The following is a 19,422-nucleotide window of genomic DNA, read 5'->3' on the forward strand; positions in this document are numbered from 1 at the left end:
CTGCCTGTCTTAGCAAAGATGAGCCCAGTGTCTCAGTGCTGACAGGGTGTGCAGTGTATTCCTTCTGAGCCTCACGACCCTTCTGTCTTTTACAAAGAGAATATTAATGTTACTTCTGCTATGCCAGATCCAGGGCTGTAGACCTCATGCAGTTCATTATAATTCTCCCAATAGATCTCAAAATAACTTGATGCCTGCATGTCTGCTTTCTCTAATGGACATTATTGGGTTAATTAATATCCAGTTGACTTTCTCAGAGCCCTGTGTGCAATACATTAGGATATAAACATTACAGGAAAAAAGTTTTCACATAAAAATGCATGTTGAGTGTGCCACGTGTTGCCCTGCTTCTAAAAGCATTTTAGGCTGCTCACACCACCTTTGCAGTGTGCCACAGCTCCTTGCCAAGCCCAGCTGTGGCATGCATCCATACAATGCCCCAGCTTCATGTTCCATCTCTAACGTGAATCTGTCAGCAATGCCCTGCATTGTCCTCAGCTGTTCCCCTGGTAGCTGTGAGCAGCCAGTTCAGGCTGTGTTGGCTGACTGCTGTCTGGGACACATCTGAGTGGCTGGGTATTTGCAACGTGAAGGTATGCAGAATAGTCCCTGCACCTGCCTCTCTGTCAAATACCCAGCACTTCACCAGCAAACCGATGCGAATCTGCTAACCCATAACACATTCCTGACGTGTTTCGTGAGCATTAGTGATTGCCCTGAAGATGAGGAGCACAACAGCTGTTGGGACTCAGTGGGGTCAGCACCTATAGCAGGTTCTCCCCCTGCTCCTCCTCAAATGAACCCATAAGAAGGGGGATGTGGCAGCGACGCCAGCCTGGGTTGCTCCTTCCCAATCCCTTCTGCAGTTCCGCTGCCCCTGAGCCATGCTGATATGTGGAGCCCACGCAAACGTGGAGATCCAAGCTACACACTGGAGAAGTGAAACGCTCTGTTTTAAAAGCAAATCCTGTAATGACAAGATCTGCTGAGGATTCCATAGAAATACATCCTCATCGCTGGATCCGGACCCCAGCCTTAAGCCAGATATAGCCCCCAGGTGCAGTTACTGGGCTGGGAGCTAAAACAGGCTCTAGTCATTTGCCTTCATCTCAGAGCACACGGAGCCTTTCAGAAAAGCAAGGTGTTGACCTCCACAGCCTTTCCTGTGCACCCCTCAGTGGTCTCCTTCTACCTCCCTGATCTCATCCCAAAAAGGTTTTTGGTGCCTGCAATGTTGCATCTGAAACCATGGGGGGCTGAAAAAATGCCTTCTCCTATCAAAAGGATGGGGGTGGGGAGTGGGGTTAGGGATTAATTAAAGAAATTAAATCAGAACTTCAGAGGTCTTGGGGTTTTAGAACATGACAACTTTATTAAATAGAGTGTTCTTATTACTCAAAGCAACAAAAAATGAAGAAAAACCCAGTAAAATTAAGCTAATGAAAAGCTAAATAATTTAATTGAGAAAACAATTCTCAGTAAATGCTGGTTTGATGTTTTTTTTTTTCTCTCTCGAATGCCAGACCTTTTTTCTCCTAAGTGCTCCCCCACTGCTTTTGTGCTCCTTTTGCCACCCACTTCCCAAAGCTTGCTGCAGCCTTGCTGTGCTGTTTCAAGTGATTCCTGCCTATTGTTTGGTTTAGTCCTCATCTTATAAAGTCTTCTGGTTTTGGATGTCACTGATGTCACCTGTCCTCTCAGTTGTCCTGTGCAAATGACTTCCAGAAATGGGCAAGCAGAGTAGGCTGTCTTAGACTTCTAGGTCAACCATCAACCGTCTTTGTTTCTTTGGGCCCTAAAAATATTTTCTTCCGATTCCCAGTGCACCAGCAGAGAGCCTGTTCTTCCCGCAATAGCATCCTCTGTGACATGTGGAAGAGATGAAGTAGGAGACCTGGAATCACTGAAGTATAAGTAGGGTTATTGTCACATCTTTCTTATGCTAATGACATGAATTGGAGTGGGTAGGAAAAAAAAAATAATAATCAACCCCGTACCAGGAACATCAATGACCAGCACAACATTAAGGGAGGCTGAATTTCTCGGTTTCCCCTGAATCTGTACTGAGCAGGTTGTTCACAACTTTTGCAGCTGTAGAGGTTACCAATTCTTGCAATTTCATCGCCGTAACAAATACTTTCTTAAACAAACGAACATCCATTTCACAATTTCAGCTGGATTTTTTTTTTTCAGCTAGCTCTTACTCTTCTTATTATCAAAGAAGAAACATGGCCTCTAAGGCCTTCAAAGCCATAAAGCTATTAAGCAGAGTTCATGGTTAAATTTTACGTGTTCAACCATTCTCAGCATCTAGGAAGACTCACCAGCCAGTTTTTGCATGTGAAGTGTTGGCATAGCCCCTGCTGCATGGAGGATCCTGCATTGCTCCTGACGAAGTCATTGAACCAAACAAGGACAAACCAGAGCAACTTTTTGCAAGGAGTCCCAAACCAAACAGTCCTCCGTACTGAATAGTCCAAGCAGGTCTCCTTTACCATCACAAACTGTAACAGCACTTCCATAATGACTGTGTGGTTTTCAGAAAGACAGTGCGCACTTTGGTTTGTACACATGCTCCAGCTGGTGCACACTCCTGCACTGTCTCATGGCACAATCCTGTCAGCATATGCCAACTGTTCATCTTAACAGGATATCCACCACAGTGCATCATTTCGAGATGTTGCACGATCTTCTGCACACGCTTGTATGCTTGTAGTTTTCCAGTCCAACAAAGAATACCATAGACAAAGTGTGGTGGTGATACAGAAAGACACCTGCCCCATCATTATTAGTGTCCATGAGCATGGCCTGTTCTCCATCACTGCATCAACCACAGTTAAACAGTTCTTTGCTGACAATAGTTTATTTAGAAAATGGGGCAATTTCACACACATGCTAAAGTCATATGCTTTTTCAGCTAAGATCAGAGTCTTAATGTGTAATTCCTTCTACAACTGGGAAAGCTTCCTAGACGGAGTACAGAGACATGACTCCCTGCTGCTTGTCTCTCATGTGGCAGCACCAAGTTTTTCATCTTTTCCAGTTTGACTTTTAGAAATGAGAACAGCAACAAAAATACATTGATTCTGGTGGTATGTCTGCTTTGATGTGAAAAGCAAACGTCATTTGCGAGATGCGCGGGATCCTGTCCTCAACAGACCTGTGTTCCGAGGGTGGGGTGCTAGCTATGCCAGATCAGGGTGACTGAACTCGGTGATGTTTGTCTGATTGTGCTCTAAAGAGCATCCACTACCATTATTTTTGTTATGGCCCAGCTGTTATGGCATTTGGGCTTCCCAACAACCACTATAGCTCTTGTTTGGTGTCCCCTCTGACATTTGCAGATATATTTGTCTGCCCCACTGAGAAGCCTTTGCCATGGTGTCAATTACCTGTCCAGATCAACAGGTGTTTTTTTTTGTTTGTTTTGTTTTTCACTATGGTAGCAGTTGTTTTGCAAAATTTGTGGATGCTCAGAGTCTGACAGGGGTCATAGGAGGGATGCTCCTCCCCTGGCCTAACTGTGGTATGAATATGTAAAGACTTGAACCAGAAAGGAAAGAAAGAGATGAAAATACTGATAAGCCACTTTGCATCTATAATGATCCATTATAATGAGGAGTAGGGAAAGCTATTGTTATTGTATGACATAAGAAACATGTTAATGTAAGAGATAAGGACAGCTTTGGCATGCTGGAGGTGGGAGCTGTTTCCCTCCTTACTAAGAAACATTCAACATAAGATACTGTTGGCTTAATAATTAATTTCACCAGCAGCATGCCCGGATAAGGGAGAAGACCCATCTTCTGTCAGGTTGTTAGCTCTCAGTATCTTTTGGCACCAAGTAAAACCTCAAGACAGTAAAAAGAGGGAAGCTCATTTCACATCACAGAGTATGTGAGGCCAGAAGGAACCTGTGGAGACCATGGAGTCCAACCTCCCTGCTCAAGCAGGGTCAGCGAGAGTAGGTAGCCCAGGACCGTGTTCAGCTGGGTTTCAACTAACATCAGCATCTCCCGGCTTTTTGCTTTTCCAGGTTGTTTTACATCAGCTTGTTGTGCTGGAAGCAGCAGAGCAGATTCAAAACAATCAAAAGTGATTAGGGATTCTTGGGAATGATCTCGTACGAAGCCACAACAAACTTTAAGTAATTATGTTGTTACAGATTATTGGGTATGTATTAGTTTAAAACTAATAATTAAACCCCACAGAAGATACTTGAAATAATTATTCTCATTTGGAGAGATATGCTTGAAATAATGATTCTGATTTGCAGGCTTGCATTAGCTACAACAGGAATGCTAGATGGCCACAGGACCAAAAGCATAAACCTTCCTGCTCTCCAAGCTTTGTGGAGAATGGTGGAGTGAGGTCTGCACCCTGAAATCGCAACACACTGGTCCCAGCAAAGAGCAAAGCCGGCTGGTGGGAAGCTCTCCGCATCGAGCTGTGGCAGCAGAACCTCATGGCTGGGTGCTGTGACCAAGGCCACACAATCCCGCTGTTCCCCGCGGCACCAGCCTGAGCCCAGTCCTTACACCTCCTCTGTCCCACAGCACCAGCACACCAGCAGGGCAGGACTAGTACCTGCCCACCCAGCAACCTCTCTTCCAAGATTTTCTGTGCATATGCAGGAGAATTATTCAATACACACATGGAAAAACAAGAACACTTCTGGCTTGAATTTTAACAGAGGGAGGAACCTTTTTTACCAGCAACTGTGCAGCATCGAGAATAGGGACCCCATCTCACTCTCATCCCTCTCATACCTCCTCCCTCTGCTGCCGATCTATCTTCTTTGCATTCATGCAGGTAAAAACCCCATACTCAGCCTTCTCAACTGTATGGGGTGCAGGCAGGATGGGAAAGAGTTCACACCTGCTGCACCAAACTGGCTTATGTATTGTGCTAAGTCAGATTACAGGCACCAGACAGGAGATTTAAAATAAATTGAATATCAAAAATTTAAATACATTTTATGAAACTTCTAGCTTCTACATGAACACAGCTTTCAAAATAATGAAGGGATGTTAAATATGCATCCTGGGATGTTTCTGCTGGCAATAACCTTTAACAGCCTTCCTTGCTGTGTTGAGAAGCTGAACTCATGCATATTTGCTGTGCACATTCTTGCTATTCAAAGTAAGTGCCGTGAGTATCACTGATTCACGTTCAGCCAAGTGTCCTGTTTCTTCATGCCTGGGAAACTGTCCGGTGAGACTCGTCACACGTTGTGTGCCTTCAAGCTTTGCAAAAAAAGAGTAAACCCTCAAACCAGTGATTAGGCCCGAGCAAACCCCACAAGCTACCTGCCGGTATTCACATTTACAGCATAAAAGCTCCGAGGCATGTTTCAGGGGTTTTACAGTTCATCTTTATGTGCTTAATAAAACTGGGGGAGGCATTTTGAAAAAATATATCAAAAATACACCTGGGAGTCAGCAAAAAGGAGGGTTTCACTATGTTCAATGCAATTAAATAATAAAAAGGCAGATTATACATAAAAAAATAATTATTTCCATCACTTGAAGAAATCTCTCTACATAAAAAAATAATTATTTCCATCACTTGAAGAAATCTCTCAACAGCTTCATGGCAAAATGTCAATAGCTGCAGTGCTGGAGAAGAAATGGGGAAAATTATGGAAGAAAAAGCTTTCTTTGGTAATGTCAGTGGGTGATATGTGGGCCCCGCAGCTCTGTTAGGAGTTAGAGAGGAGATCGCTGGGATGAGGCCCAGGGACCTTGGGGGGCAGACCCCCACTGCCACCCCAAGAAGCCCACTGCAGGGGCAGGTGACCAGCACCAGAGCCACCACTGATGGCAGGGTCATCAAAGACAAACCCTCTGAAGAGAGTCAGGTTTGAGTGAACAGTATGACAGAGATATTGGAGATATATTCCTAGGAAAGACACCAAGCTTCCCTAGATCACGATCTGAGACTGAACGTGCTCAAGGGAAGAAAAACACAATCATTTCTTGTTTCTTGCTTTAAAATCTTGATTTTTAATATAATGCTTTGATCTTTCTGGTAAAGAAAATCTAGCTGCAGGAAGAATTTTGATCTCTGCCTTCACGTTCCTGAAAATCCTAACTGCTAATATTCATAGTCAGATCTTTGGGATATTGCTGTGCACCCATTGCCTTCAGTGCAGTCTTTGACAGTCCATTATATCACTCAATTTTCCTGGAGGTTGGTGCTTGATAGGGGATGTTATATACACAGTCAATACCATGCTCTTTGACCTATAAGTCTATAAGATTGTTTCAGAAATGAGTCCCATTGTCTGACTCAATTCTTTCTGGGGTGCCATGTCGCCATAGGACTTGCTTTTCAAGGCCCAGGACAGTGTTCCAGGCAGTGGCATGGGGCACAGGATATGTTTCCAGCTATCCGATGGTTGCTTGCACCGTTGTAAGTACGTGGCACTTGCCGTTGTGGGTTTGAGGGAGTGTGATGTAATAAATCTGCCAGGCCTCCCCATATTGATATTTCAGCCATTGTCCTCCATACCAAAGAGGCTTTAACCACTTGGCTTGCTTGATTGCAGCACATTTCACAATCATGAATAGCCTGTGCAATAGTGTCCACGGTCAGGTCCACCCCTCGATCACGAGCCCATCTGTATGTTGCATCTCTACCTTGATGGCCTGAGGTGTCATGGGCCCATTGAGCTATAAATAATTCACCCATATGTTGCCAGTCCAAGTCCACCTGAGCCTCTTCAATTAGCAGCCTGCTCCACCTGCAGTTTAGTTTGATGTTCTTCAGCGGTCCGATTCTTGGCTATGTGAGAATCTACATGGCGTACCTTTACAACCAGGTTCTCCACCCGCGCAACAATATCTTGCCACAATGCAGCAGTCCAGATGGATTTGCCTCTGCACTGCCGGTTGCTCTGCTTCCATTGCTGTAACCACCCCCACGGGACATTTGCTACCATCCATGAACCAAAAGGACTGTTGTGGTATAACCTGGCCAGCAGCTCAGCACCACATAGGCATTCACTCACTGTCCCTGCCCCCTCCCCCCCCCAGTGGAACAGGGGAGAGAATCAGAAAAAAATACAGCTTGTGAGTTGAGATAAAGGCAGTTTAATAGGACAGAAAAGAAACAGAAATAATAATAATGATAATAGTAATACTAATAACATATACAAAGTAATTGATGCGCGATGTAATTGCTCACCACCCACTGACCAATGCCCAGCCTATCCCTGAGCATCTGGTCCCCCCACCCCAGCCAGCCACCCCATATTAATTGTTCAGCATGACGTCCTATGGTGTGGAATACCCTTTTGGCCAGTTTGGGTCAGCTGTCCTGGGTCTGTCCCCTCCCAGCTCCTGCTGCACACCCAGTCTGCCCGCTGGCAGGACAGAATGGGAAGCTGAAAAGTCCTTGGCTTAGTGTAAGCACTGCTCTGCAACAATTAAAACATCAGTGTGTTATCAACATTATTCCCACCCTAAATCCAAAACACAGCACCATACCAGCTACTAGGAGGAAAATTAACTCTATCCTACCTGAAACCAAGACAGATATCAATAGTGGACTCTAAGAAGATGTTGCAGCCCAATGCCCAATCCAAAGCTGGGGAAAAGGTGCTGTACCAAACCAAGAAAAATAAAGTCTTGAGGCCTGGGAAGTCTCAGGTGGAGTGGTAGAGCAGTAAGACATGTAGCAGTGCAACAGTCCTGGTGGAAACAGGCTAAAGGAACACAATATATAAAGGGGAAAGACAGAACAGATATTAATCATGGATTTACCTGCAGGAAAGTGTTCAGTTAGTGAAGCTCTGAAGTCAGCAAGCAAGGGCAGATTAAGATCCAGTAGGAAAAACCTGAAACCAGGCTAATCCAGATTAAAACTGAAATACCACCATCAGGAGTGCTAAGAAACCCTGGGAACACACTCTCTGGCCACATGGTAATTTACTTGTCTCTTGGTGTGTGCACTAGGCTGCATGTCTTCTGAAGGCACACACTCTTCATCCACAAATGGTCAATGCCCTTGAGTTACGTCCCCTGCCCTGTGAGACGTGGCAGACTGAGAGAGCATGTGGGTTCTTCTAGCCTACAGAAACCATGACACAGACATTTGATATCTTTATATACAAAGATGCATCAGTTTGGAAGATGACATGCTGGAAGATGGAAACTAAGCAGCACATCAAAAATGAGCTAAATGGTGAAGAAAACAATTTTGGTGGAAATAGGAAAAGCTTCAGAAAACAGCAACAGAACAATTAAGACTGGTGATTGTGGAATATCTGAGATGAGGTGTTCTTTACCTGTTCCTTGCTGGTGCCACAATGCACCAAGATTAAGACAGAAAGGACTGGAAGTGGCCAGTGTATGCCACTGCACTCCTGTCTGGCCATCACAAGTTAGTGCTGAGCAATGGTGATGCTGGCAGCAGTCACAGCTGGGTACAGGTTGGAGACTGAAGTCCCTTCTCCTGACTTCTTGCTATTGTCAGAGGAAGCAGGTCAATGCCTTGGCCAGCAGCTGACAGTTCACAATGACGTACAAAACTGAAGCTCCAGGCCCCACTGCTCTGATGAATGGAAAATTGCTCGCTGGCTGGAAGGGGGCTTGGGCTGACTTTGGGGGGTGGCGCTCACAGCCAGCACCCTGCCAGAGCAGGATCTGTCCCCACAGAATGTCCCCCTCCTGGCCTTTCAGAGCCCTCTGTATGCCCTGTCCAGATCTGGGGTGATTGCAGTGCTTGTGTCCATCCCAGGGAAGTCTGGACAAGGGAGATGGTGAGCCTCTGCTCAGAAACCACGGTGCTGCGCATTGGAGTATACAAATGCATGTCTTTGTAATTAGCTATTAAGCCCAACAACTGATGTTCACAAAAGCCTTTAAAAGGCAATTTCTAATGATATTGATATTATTCTATCCACATTCCAGACTGCGTGTTTTCTATTAAGTTTATTTATACTCCCTTAAAGAAAGGCCTCACAGCCTCTATTTGCCATTTCAAGACAGTTGCATTAACTTTATCTAATGGGACATATTAGTGATTAAACATGGAACAATTCCAGTTTAAGCATACTTCACAAAATTAGACATTAATTACAGCAACAAGCTTAAGAGAATTAGAGACAACTAATTAATGGGCTGCTTCATTTTTTGTCAGAAGTGATTTCTTCTGCTAGAAAATGGAGCTTAAGACCAACTTTACAAATGTGAAATAATCACGGATCTGAAAATACAAGCTTACAGAAAATTTGGCAATAATTTCTGCTGGGAATGAAATCTAAACAGAAAGACACCTCCAAGCCATGCTGAGCTCTGATCATAGAATCATTAAGGTTGGAAAAGACCTCCAAGATCATCTGGTCCAACCATCCCCCTACCACCACTATCACCCACTAAACCATGTCCCTAAGTATCACATCCAGCCTTTCCTTAAACACCCCCAGGGATGGTGACGCCATCACCTCCCTGGGCAACCTGTTCCAATGCCTGACTGCTCTTTATCCCTATATATAATTCTAACTCTTAGTTTACATTGACTTGTCCACTTTGGAAAGCAAGTTTTTTGTTTGTTTGTTTGTTTAACTGTATTATGACTACATTCACAACATTCCAAACACACGAGAAGTTGTCTGTGGTTTTTTTTTTGACTGTGATTTCAGATTTTGTCTTCTTGGTTTCCCATCTTTTCTTCTTGGTTTCTGCACCCCAGAGATAAATGTTGTGTACCATTTCAGTCAGTTATGCCATTAGATAAAATTTTACAAAAGTGAAGTTACGTTTTTTGATCTCGGAACATGTTATTTTGAAATTCTGTTTTTTTTAATTTTGCAATGTGGGGGGGGGGTCAACAGAAGAAAAAAAATGTTTGGGAGTGAGGAAGAAAAAAAGGAAAAACTCTAAAAAAAGACATGTTTTAAAATAATGACAAGATGGTTTGTGCGATGTTCTTATACAGTTCTCAGGTGCAGGGTTCAAGAAGAAACAGCAACAGTGAGCAGACTCTTCCCTTTTGTTCAGATCCAACAGAGACTCTTTTTTCTACCTTGCCATAAACATCCCTTCCACTCTTCCCTCACCCTCTAATTTATCAACTTCCATTCCCATATGACAGTGAATATGACACGTAGCCCAGTTCTGCAGTCCAGAAAGCATAAAAAAAAAAGAAAAGAAAAAAACAGGAAAGACTTTCAGAATTTTTTGAGGATCAGAAAATAAGCCTTTTAGCAAAAGACTAGAATGTTCCATTTGTGGTTCTCAGCTAGTGACTCCTGAAGATAGAGGAGAGTCACTGGACTGCTGTTATAATTTTCTCTCTGTCCAGCCAGGTGGGACAAAAAGCTTACATCTGCTGTCAGAGGCTTTGCACCTTTGCAGGCAGCTAGAACCTGCAGGTAGGCAAATCTGGGCTGGATATACAAAGCAGTACTTAACAGGAGATTAGCCAGTGGGAGTCCGTCGTTAGGAATAAATTGAATACCAGCACTTTTTCTACAAGGTGCATTCATGGCCACCAGCAGCATCTCCATGCAGGAGACACCAGGTGGGACTGTCTGGCCTGAGGTGTGTGCAGAGGTCAGTCTAGCTTGTCATGGGGATCCACCTGCCTTCACACTCAGGGCCTCTTGATTCTCCCTCAGGGTATGGTAGCATGAGTGGAAAAGATTGATTCAGGAACCTCCACAGTGACTTTGACAGAACAGAAAAATTGTGGGGTCTCTGCCAAGCAAGCAGGAGTGTGCACCATCCCATGGTACGCTCCTTCGTGTACCACCCTTCACGTCACACTGAAGGATGGAACACAACACTGGTGGGTGGAGAAGTGGGCAGGATCAGCACTGAAAGGCCTTGGGGACATCCCAAAAAAGCATTCCAACTAATTCATCCAGCTCCTCTCCTGTACAGTGACGTGGAGCACGAAGAGGGGCCTGGGTGGAAGCTGCTGGAGGTTGCTCCCGTAGCACAGGCTGAGGATGGCTGCGTGCCCCAGGTCTGAGCAGCTCTGGAGCCCTGGGTTACACAGAGATTATTCTAATCCTTTCATTAGCTTAATCCTGCTTTTCTCCAGCGTGGTTGATACTGTTACAAGGAGAAAGGAGTCAGCGGTGCAGGATTACACTCACCCATTCCTGCCAAGGAGAAGGAGCTGGGAATTATCCCCTTCATTGAATTTGGATGGACAGTGCGTGATTGGCACCATTGGCCCTTTTAAACACATCAGAGTAGATGAGAGATGCTCCGTGCACACTCAACAGCTTTGGAAGGGAGAAGCAAAAGCCTCAGAAGATATTTCTTAATTAGGAAGATTTAATTTCTGCAGATTAACATATTTATTATGCTCACAAATCGTGCCTTCCCATGTCGTACCACAGCACTGCTCCAGCAGGATCATGGTGCGCTGCCCTCCCTTGCCAGGGTGAGGTAGGAGCACCCCACCGCGGAGCCGGAGTCTTCCAGGAGAGCCTCCCAGGAAGCCCTCCAGCACAAAGCATTCTTCTGCTCTGGTGTCACCAGGAGGGAGCCAGGAATGTCCTTGTCAAAGTGATACCTGCAGTCACCACTACCAAAGAGAACTGCGCCAGAGATTCCTGCCCTCTCTGGACAGCGTGCATTTAGAGAGGGAGGTATGACAGCTCCTTTCTCTCACAGCACAGCTTTGGCTGTGAATACCCAGGGAAGTGCAGACCCATCTCTGTGATCAGTGCCAAATCTGCCTCCTGTGCTCACAGTTCCCAAGAGGCTCCAGGAATTCCCTTGCTGGCTGCAGACAGTTCTTTGCTTAGCTCCCAGGCCCTCCAGAGTCCTCCAGGAGATGCCCAGCTCCCATCTGAGCTGGAAGATCTACCTGCCACTTATGGTGCTGCAGTGAAGTGGTCTCAGACCAGCCCTGTATCCCAGTAAACTTACCTGCACTGAACTCAGGGGATTTGGTTTGGTTGGGCTGGTTGGTTTGCTTTTCTCCTTCAAGCACTGTGACTCCTATGTAGTCAGGTGGGGGGTCTGCCCCATGCCAAGGATCAAGCGGGCAGACTCCTGTCTTATTCTGCTGCCCTGTCATTAAGATCACAGAATCACAGAATCATCTAGGTTGGAAGAGACCTCCAAGATCACCCAGTCCAACCTCTTATCTAATACTAACAAGTCCTCCACTAAACCATATCACTAAGCTCAACATCTAAATGTCTTTTAAAGATCTCCAGGGATGGCAACTCAACCACTTCCCCGGGCAGCCCATTCCAATGCCTAACAACCCTTTCAGTAAAGAAATTCTTCCTAATATCCAACCTAAACCTCCCCTGGTGCAACTTTAGCCCATTCCCCCTCGTCCTGTCACCAGGCACATGGGAGAATAGACCAACCCCTACCTCGCTACAGCCTCCTTTAAGGTACCTGTAGAGAGCGATAAGGTCGCCCCTGAGCCTCCCTCCTCTTCTCCAGGCTGAACAATCCCAGCTCCCTCAGCCGCTCCTCGTAAGACTTGTTCTCCAGACCCCTCACCAGCTTCACTGGCCTTCTCTGGACTCTCTCGAGCACCTCGACGTCCTTCTTTTAGCGAGGGGCCCAAAACTGAACACAGTACTCAAGGTGCGGCCTCACCAGAGCCGAGTACAGGGGGACAATCACTTCCCTAGCCCTGCTGGCCTCACTGTTTCTTATACAAGCCAGGATGCTGTTGGCCTTCTTGGCCACCTGAGCACACTGCCGGCTCATATTCAGCCGACTATCGACCAATACTCCCAGGTCCTTCTCTGCCAGGCAGCTTTCTAACCACTCATCTCCCAGCCTGTAGAAGATCCTCATCATCATTACGATCCTCCTTGTCATTAAGATCCTCCTCCTCGGCTGGTGTGTGGAATCTGAGCACATGCCATGGGCTCAGCAGAAACAGAGGTACCTGGCTCTAGGTCCCACTCGGTGGCTCTTCTGGGATTTCTCCTGTAGGTTGATTGCCCTCACAAGGGGAACAACTGCTGAAATCTCCTCTCATTTGTTCTGACAGCTCCTGTGCTCCTACTTACTGACATCCCAGAGTCAGAAAGAGACTAGGAAACCCCTGCCCACCCCACGGACTTGTCCATTACCTTCAGCTCTTCCAAGTGTCCCCCAGAAAGGTGATTCTCACATGTCCCCCACCTGTGCTTCAGCAAAGAAAACCAAAATAAAGTAAAAATCATTACTGGCCCCATGTATCTGTGCCCACTCCCAGTGGTTTCTCTCCTTCTCTGTCTTCCCTGACATTTCTTCTCAACCAGATGCTGGTGCGTGCTCCTCAGCAGTGACCCTTTATCCAGTCCTGGCACACAAGGTGCAAGGGGCTATGCACTGGATGCGACAGCCTGCCCGCCAGCCCTGGCCAGCCACGTCTGCCAGCCCCCTGCAGCAAAGTCTGCGCCCATCAACCTTCATTCAGTGCCTGCTTCTTTCATCTTTTCCCTTTGCCAGCATTAAGCTGCATCCCGCCAGGAGACTGTCTAAACCGTGAATATCACGGTGACCACGAAGCATTTGAATACGAGCAAATAATTGACCTGCTGTATTTTTCCTGCTACATTTCATCTGTCCTGGATGAGAAACAGAACAGTGGCATTTGATTTCCTTCCCGTGGCTCTGTGCACAGCCACCAACATGAAAGAAAACCCATTGCTCTCTCATGCTCTTACTCAGTGACCTACTTTCTGATCTGGGAAAGGGAGAGGAGCTGCTGTGGGCTGCAGTTCACAGTCTCCAAAGGTCAAGTCATGCCAAAAGTGGCATGATCCACCATCTGTCACATCTGAGAAGTTGTGGCAGTCCAGTGAAGTTCCCACAGACTGGAAGAAGGGAAACATAACCCCTATTTTTAAAAAGAAGCCCCAGGGAACTACAGGCCCATCAGTCTCACCTGATCCTCATGGAAACTCTGCTAAGGCACTTGGAAAATAAGGAGGTGACTGATGACAGATAACATGGCTTCACTAAGGGCAGATCATGCCTGACAAATCAGGTGGCCTTCTACGACAGCATTGATGGATAGGGGAAGAGCAACTGACATCATCTGCCTGGACTTGTGCACAGCATTTGACGCTGTCCCCCATGCTATCCTGGTCTCTATATTGAAGAGACAAGGATGTGATGGATGGACCACACGGTGGATAACAAATTGGCTGGATGGTCACACTCAAAGAGTTGTGGTCAGCAGCTCAATGTCCTGGTGGAGGTCAGCAACGAGTGGTGTTCCTCAGGGCTCAGGATTGGGACCGGCGATTTTTAATATCTTTGTTGGTGACATGGACAGTGAGATCGAGTGCACCCTCAGCAAGTTTGCCAATGACATCAAGCTGTGAGGTGTGGTCAACTTGCTGCAGGGAAGGGATCCCATCCAGAGGGACCTGCACAGGCCTGAGAGGTGGGCCCGTGCAACCTCATGAGGTTCAACAAGGCCAAGTGCAAGGTCCCACATCTGGGCTGGCGCAATCCCAAGCACAAATCCAGGCTGGGCAGAGAATGGATTGAGAGCAGTCCAGAGGAGAAGGATCTGGGGGTGTTGGTTGACGAGAAGCTCCACATGAGCCAGCTATGTGCGCTTGTAGCCCACAAAGCCAACCGTATCCTGGGCTGGACCAAAAGCATCGTGGCCAGCAGAGCGAGGGAGATGATTCTCCCCTTCTGCCCTGCTCTTGTGACACCCCACCTGGAGCCCTGCGTTCAGCTCAGGGCCCCCAGCAAAAGAAGGACATGGATCTGTTGGAGAGAGTCCAGAGGAGGTCATGAGGATTATCATGAGGGCTGGAGCAGCTCTCCTATGAAGACAGGCTGTGGACGGTGGTATTGTTCAGCCTGCAGAAGACGAGGCTCCGGGGAGACCTTATAGAGGCCTTCCAGTAGCTAAAGGGGGCTACAAGAAAGCATAAGAGGGACTCTTTTATCAGGGAGTGCAGTGATAGGACAGGGCATAATGGCTTTAAGTGCAAAGAGGGTAGATTTAGATATTTGCAAGAACTTCTTCATGATGAGGGTGGTGAGGCACTGGAACAGGTTGTCCAGAGAAGCTGTGGATGCCCCATCCCTGGAAGTGCGTAAGGCCAGGTTGGATGGGGCTTCAAGCAACCTGGTCTAGTGGGAGGTGTCCCTGCCCCTGGCAGGAGTTGGAATTAGACGATCTTTAAGGTCGCTTCCAACCCAAACCATGCCATGTTTCTATGATTTGATGCTGAGCGGTTGTTTGAACAAACCACCTGCTGAATCAAGGCTTTTAAAACGTCTGTAACAAGGAACAGAGCAACAGGGATTTTTCAGAGAAGGTCATGTCCTTGTAATGCCCAGTTGATGTACTCTGTGTTACGTTGTTGTCGCTGAAACCTGATTTGGGTCATCAGCTTGGAAATCAGGAAGCATACTGGATCATGGATCTTCTGTTGCAGCACACGAAAGTAAGGCAGCAGAAGGAAAGGTTCTCCCATGAGCACGTCCTTCAGTGTTCTGCTAAGTCTTGAGAAGATGCAAAAAAAGGGATTGGGGGCTTCTTATGTAACCATCGGCACAGAAGAGTGATTTTGTGATTTGTGTTTGAAACATTTGTAAATGGAAAGAAAGCATCACAGAGTCTCACAGTGTGTCCTAGAGAGTCACAAACTGTTAGAGAGTGTCCTGGCGAGTCAGAGTATCCCAGGACTCAAGGCGAGAGTCCCCCATAAACGCCGTTGCTAGCAGCACCCACAGGCACTGCTGTGAACTCGCTTCTGAGTCAGACCAAGACATTGTCTGTGGAACTGTCACGGCTTTTATTCTTCTTTTAATTGTAGCCTATGTAAGCCCTGCTAGTGGTGCCGGGCGAGCTACAGGCCATTCACTCAGGTCCTATCGCTGAATCACAAGTCACCAGAGGGAAGAGAGAGACCAGCGCCTGCCTCTCCGCTCTCCCTCATGAGGAAGCTGTAGACTGCAATGAGGTCTCCCCTCAGCCTCTTCCAGGCTGAACAATCCGAGTGACTTCAGCCACTCCTCATACGTCTTCTCCTCTGGACCCTTTAGCATCTTTGTTGCACTCCTTTGGATGCTCTCTAACACCTTTATATCATTCTTATTGCCCTACAAGGAGGAGAAGGTCCCTGAGAGCCAGCCAGGGACTCCTTTTGACCTCACTTGGAAGGACCTGGACATCCCAGAGGGCTGGCCAGCAGTGCCGGAGATGGGGAGAGCCTGTGCGACTTTGTCCTGCAGCCTCAGAGGGAAGCATGAGGTTTTTTGGAAGAAACCCTCTTGCTGTGCATGCCTGTGGCTGTCTGCCATAGGCAGAAGGGCCCAAAGGGGCCCTGGGAAGACACAGCCAAGGCCTCAGGGCCTCAGGGGTTGATATGAAACACCAATGCCAAGCCCACAAGACGTGGTGGATGGAGCAGGCAGTGGCACTGCGGAAACCCCAGAAACATGTGCTGGGGCTGGAGAACTGCTGGAGAGAACGTGCTGCAGGTGAGGATGGCCCATTGTGATGTCGCAGTGATGGACTGTGACATCCCAGGGGCGATGTCCCCTACTGGTGGGTGGCGATGTGCCTGGCAACTGTCTGTGACATCCCGCTGATGCTCTGGGATGTCTCCAGGTGACGATTTGTGACTGCGTGGCCCTCACTGCTTAAATCTGGGCACGGCAGCTCAGCCCAGCGACTTGTGCCTCCCCTCCAGCCGAGCGGTTGTGTGAGGACTGGAGTGAGGCATTAGTTGTGCCTTGGTGCTGGTTCGTGGTCTCAGAGCTGCTTCGTGTAGCTCTCAGAGGCTCACATCACCAGAGCCACCTCTGCTTTTCTCCCAGCCCTGCTCCGACCAGGCAGCTGGGACATCCAGGAGGAGCACCTGCAGCAGCAGAGGTAGGCAGCGCAGGGACACCTCTATCTGCCAGCGGAGAGTTCCTCCTTGAGGGACCCTCCCCAGGCCAGAGAATGACAGTGGCCCCTCTCTTCCTCTTCCAGAGCGACACCCGCTGCTGCAGCGTCTGTACCAGGGAGCGCATCGTCACCTGCTGCTCCCCCCAGCCCACTGCAGCTGGTGGCAAGCATGGACGCGGCATTGGACACCCGCTGCCCCATATGCCTGGACACCTGGGGCAGCCCCGCTTTCACCATGCCATGCCACCACCAATTTTGCTTCCCATGCATCCAGCAGTGGGCTGACAGCAAGCCCGAGTGCCCGCTCTGCAGGCGGAGGCTGACATCAATCAAGCACTCGGTGCAGTCTGATGACAAGTTTGAGGAGCTGGTCATCAGCCCGTCGGCAGCAGCATCCATCGATGCCGACAGCCGCCCTGACGCCCACGCAGCTTGGCCGTGGGCTGCATGGCTGGCACCCAGCCCTCTGGTGGGCGGCCTCCCCGCGGACACCTGGGGACAACTCTTCCGGGAGCACCCTGCTCTGCTCCAGCCCCTGCTCTCCTGGGTGCGCCAGGAGCTGGGGCGCATTTTCCAAACACGGCGTTCGCAGGCGCTCATCTTGGAGAACGCCATCAGGGAGACCCTGCGCCTCTTCGGACTGGGGGAAGAGATGCTGGTCCAGCTGCTGGAGGAAGACCTCAGCGAGAACGCGGCGACATTTGTGCATCACCTCCTGGACGTCGCCGTGCGACAGTGCGGCAGGGAGGCCCACCGCCTGCTGGGCCTCAACGTTCCCCCTGCAGCCGAGCATCGGGAGGCCAGCCCCGTGCCAGAACCCGGCCCATCTGGCCCTGAAGGAGTGGCTCCTGCACCTGACCCAGTCCCCCCTCTCCAGCCTGCCAGCTCCAGCAGGGATGAGGTGCCCGGTACATCAAGAGATGCCCTTCGAGGGAATGGCAGCCGCCCTCACTCCCCCCCTGCTGCAGTCCCCATGGAGCAGGCAGCACCTCAAGAGGAGACACAGGAGGCCGCAGCAGGTCCCTCCACCGCCAGGCGGGGCAGGGGCTGCCCACCTGGGGGTCCCCGGCGAGCCCCCAAGAGGAAGACCAACTCCTCCCAGGCCTCTGCACCACCCAAGAAGAGGCCACCCCGCCGGCGACAATAGAAGACTCTCCAAGACCAGGGCCGGACAGCAGCTGGGACTCACTCCGGCCCGAAAGGACCCAAAGGTCATCAGGGTCCTATTCTACCACACAGAAAACAAATAAAATCATGGAAAACGTGTCAGTGTTGCAAACAGCACAGTGCTCATTGTCATCCCCACCCCCTGCTCTTTTCTCCTCCCTTTCCCGATGCCGTGCCCACTCTTTGCCCTGTTGCGTTGCTGCCCTGACAGCACCCACTGCCCTGCTCCAGCCTGCGTCTCCGCAGCCGCTCCCAGGAAGGTGTTTCCAGCCTGGGGTCTCCAGCCCAGCCCATGCTCCGGTCTCATCACCCCAGCCTGGCCTCCTCCTCACCACAGCCTCTGACCCCGCAGCTGGGGCTCTGCTCTCCTGCCAGCCTGCACTGCTGCTGTGGCCCGGCCACGGCGGCACCCAGATGCCTCCTGCGCAGTCACGGCCTGGTGCTGCTGCTCTCGTGGGCATCTGGGGCTGTGCCCTGCCTAGGCGCAAACCCCAAGTTGCTCGGCAATGGGAAGGGCAAATTGCTGCATCTGGGGAGGAACAAACCCAGCACCAGGACAGGCTGGGAGCACGTGCCTGGAAAGAACCCTGTCCTGCCCCCATCCCAGTCCCTGCCCCACTGCGGGTACCAGTGCCTCTCCCTGTCCTGGTGCCACCTCCATCCCATCCCATCCCATCCCATCCCATCCCATCCCATCCCATCCCATCCCATCCCATCCCATCCCATCCCATCCCATCCCATCCCATCCCATCCCATCCCATCCCATCCCATCCCATCCCATCCCATCCCATCCCCATGGGCAGGCAGGGAGCGGGCTGAGAACCGGGCTGATCGGCCGGGCTCGGGGGCTGCAGGTCAGCGACATGGAGTCCAGTAGGAGGCCATCAACGAGCAGAATGCTCCAGGGTCAGTGCTGGCTCCAGTTCCGTTTAACAGCTTCGTTAACGGTCTGGATGATGGGGAGAGTGCACCCTCAATAAATCTGGGGATGACACAAAACCAGGGGAGTGGCTGAGTCACCAGAGGGACACCACCCAGAGGGACCCGGCCAGGCTGGAGAAATGGGCTGGTAGGAACCTCGTGGGGTTCACCGAGGAGCAGAGCAGAGTGCTGCACCTGAGGAGGAACAAGCCCAGCACCGGGACAGGCTGCGGGCACGCGCCTGGAAAGGACCCAGGAGTCCTGCCGCACACCAACTTGACCGTGAGCCTGCAACGAGGCCTGGCCGCACAGCAGGCAAACGCTGTCCTGGGCTGCATTGGGCACGGTGTTGCCGGCAGCTCCAGAGAGGTGATCCTCTGCTCTGCTCAGCTCTGGGGAGGCCACAGCTGGAGTGCTGGCACCGATTCTGGGCTCCCCGGTCCGAGACAGACCTGGGCACACTGGAGTGAGTCCAGTGGAAGGCCACCA

General features: G+C 49.5%; 1 protein-coding gene across 1 annotated transcript; it reads left to right on the forward strand.

The window, feature by feature from the left end:
- Positions 1-16,479: 16,479 nt before the first annotated feature.
- Positions 16,480-17,992, forward strand: LOC136786569 (sterile alpha motif domain-containing protein 1-like). The gene is made up of 2 exons (XM_066979161.1): positions 16,480-16,827; positions 16,930-17,992. The coding sequence occupies exon 2, from the start codon at positions 17,015-17,017 to the stop codon at positions 17,990-17,992; it is 978 nt and encodes a 325-aa protein (XP_066835262.1). The 5' UTR covers positions 16,480-16,827; positions 16,930-17,014.
- The last annotated feature ends 1,430 nt before the right edge of the window (positions 17,993-19,422 follow it).

This window comes from Anser cygnoides, chromosome 17 (assembly GCF_040182565.1).
Source record: "Anser cygnoides isolate HZ-2024a breed goose chromosome 17, Taihu_goose_T2T_genome, whole genome shotgun sequence".
NCBI classification, from domain to species: Eukaryota; Metazoa; Chordata; class Aves; order Anseriformes; family Anatidae; genus Anser; species Anser cygnoides.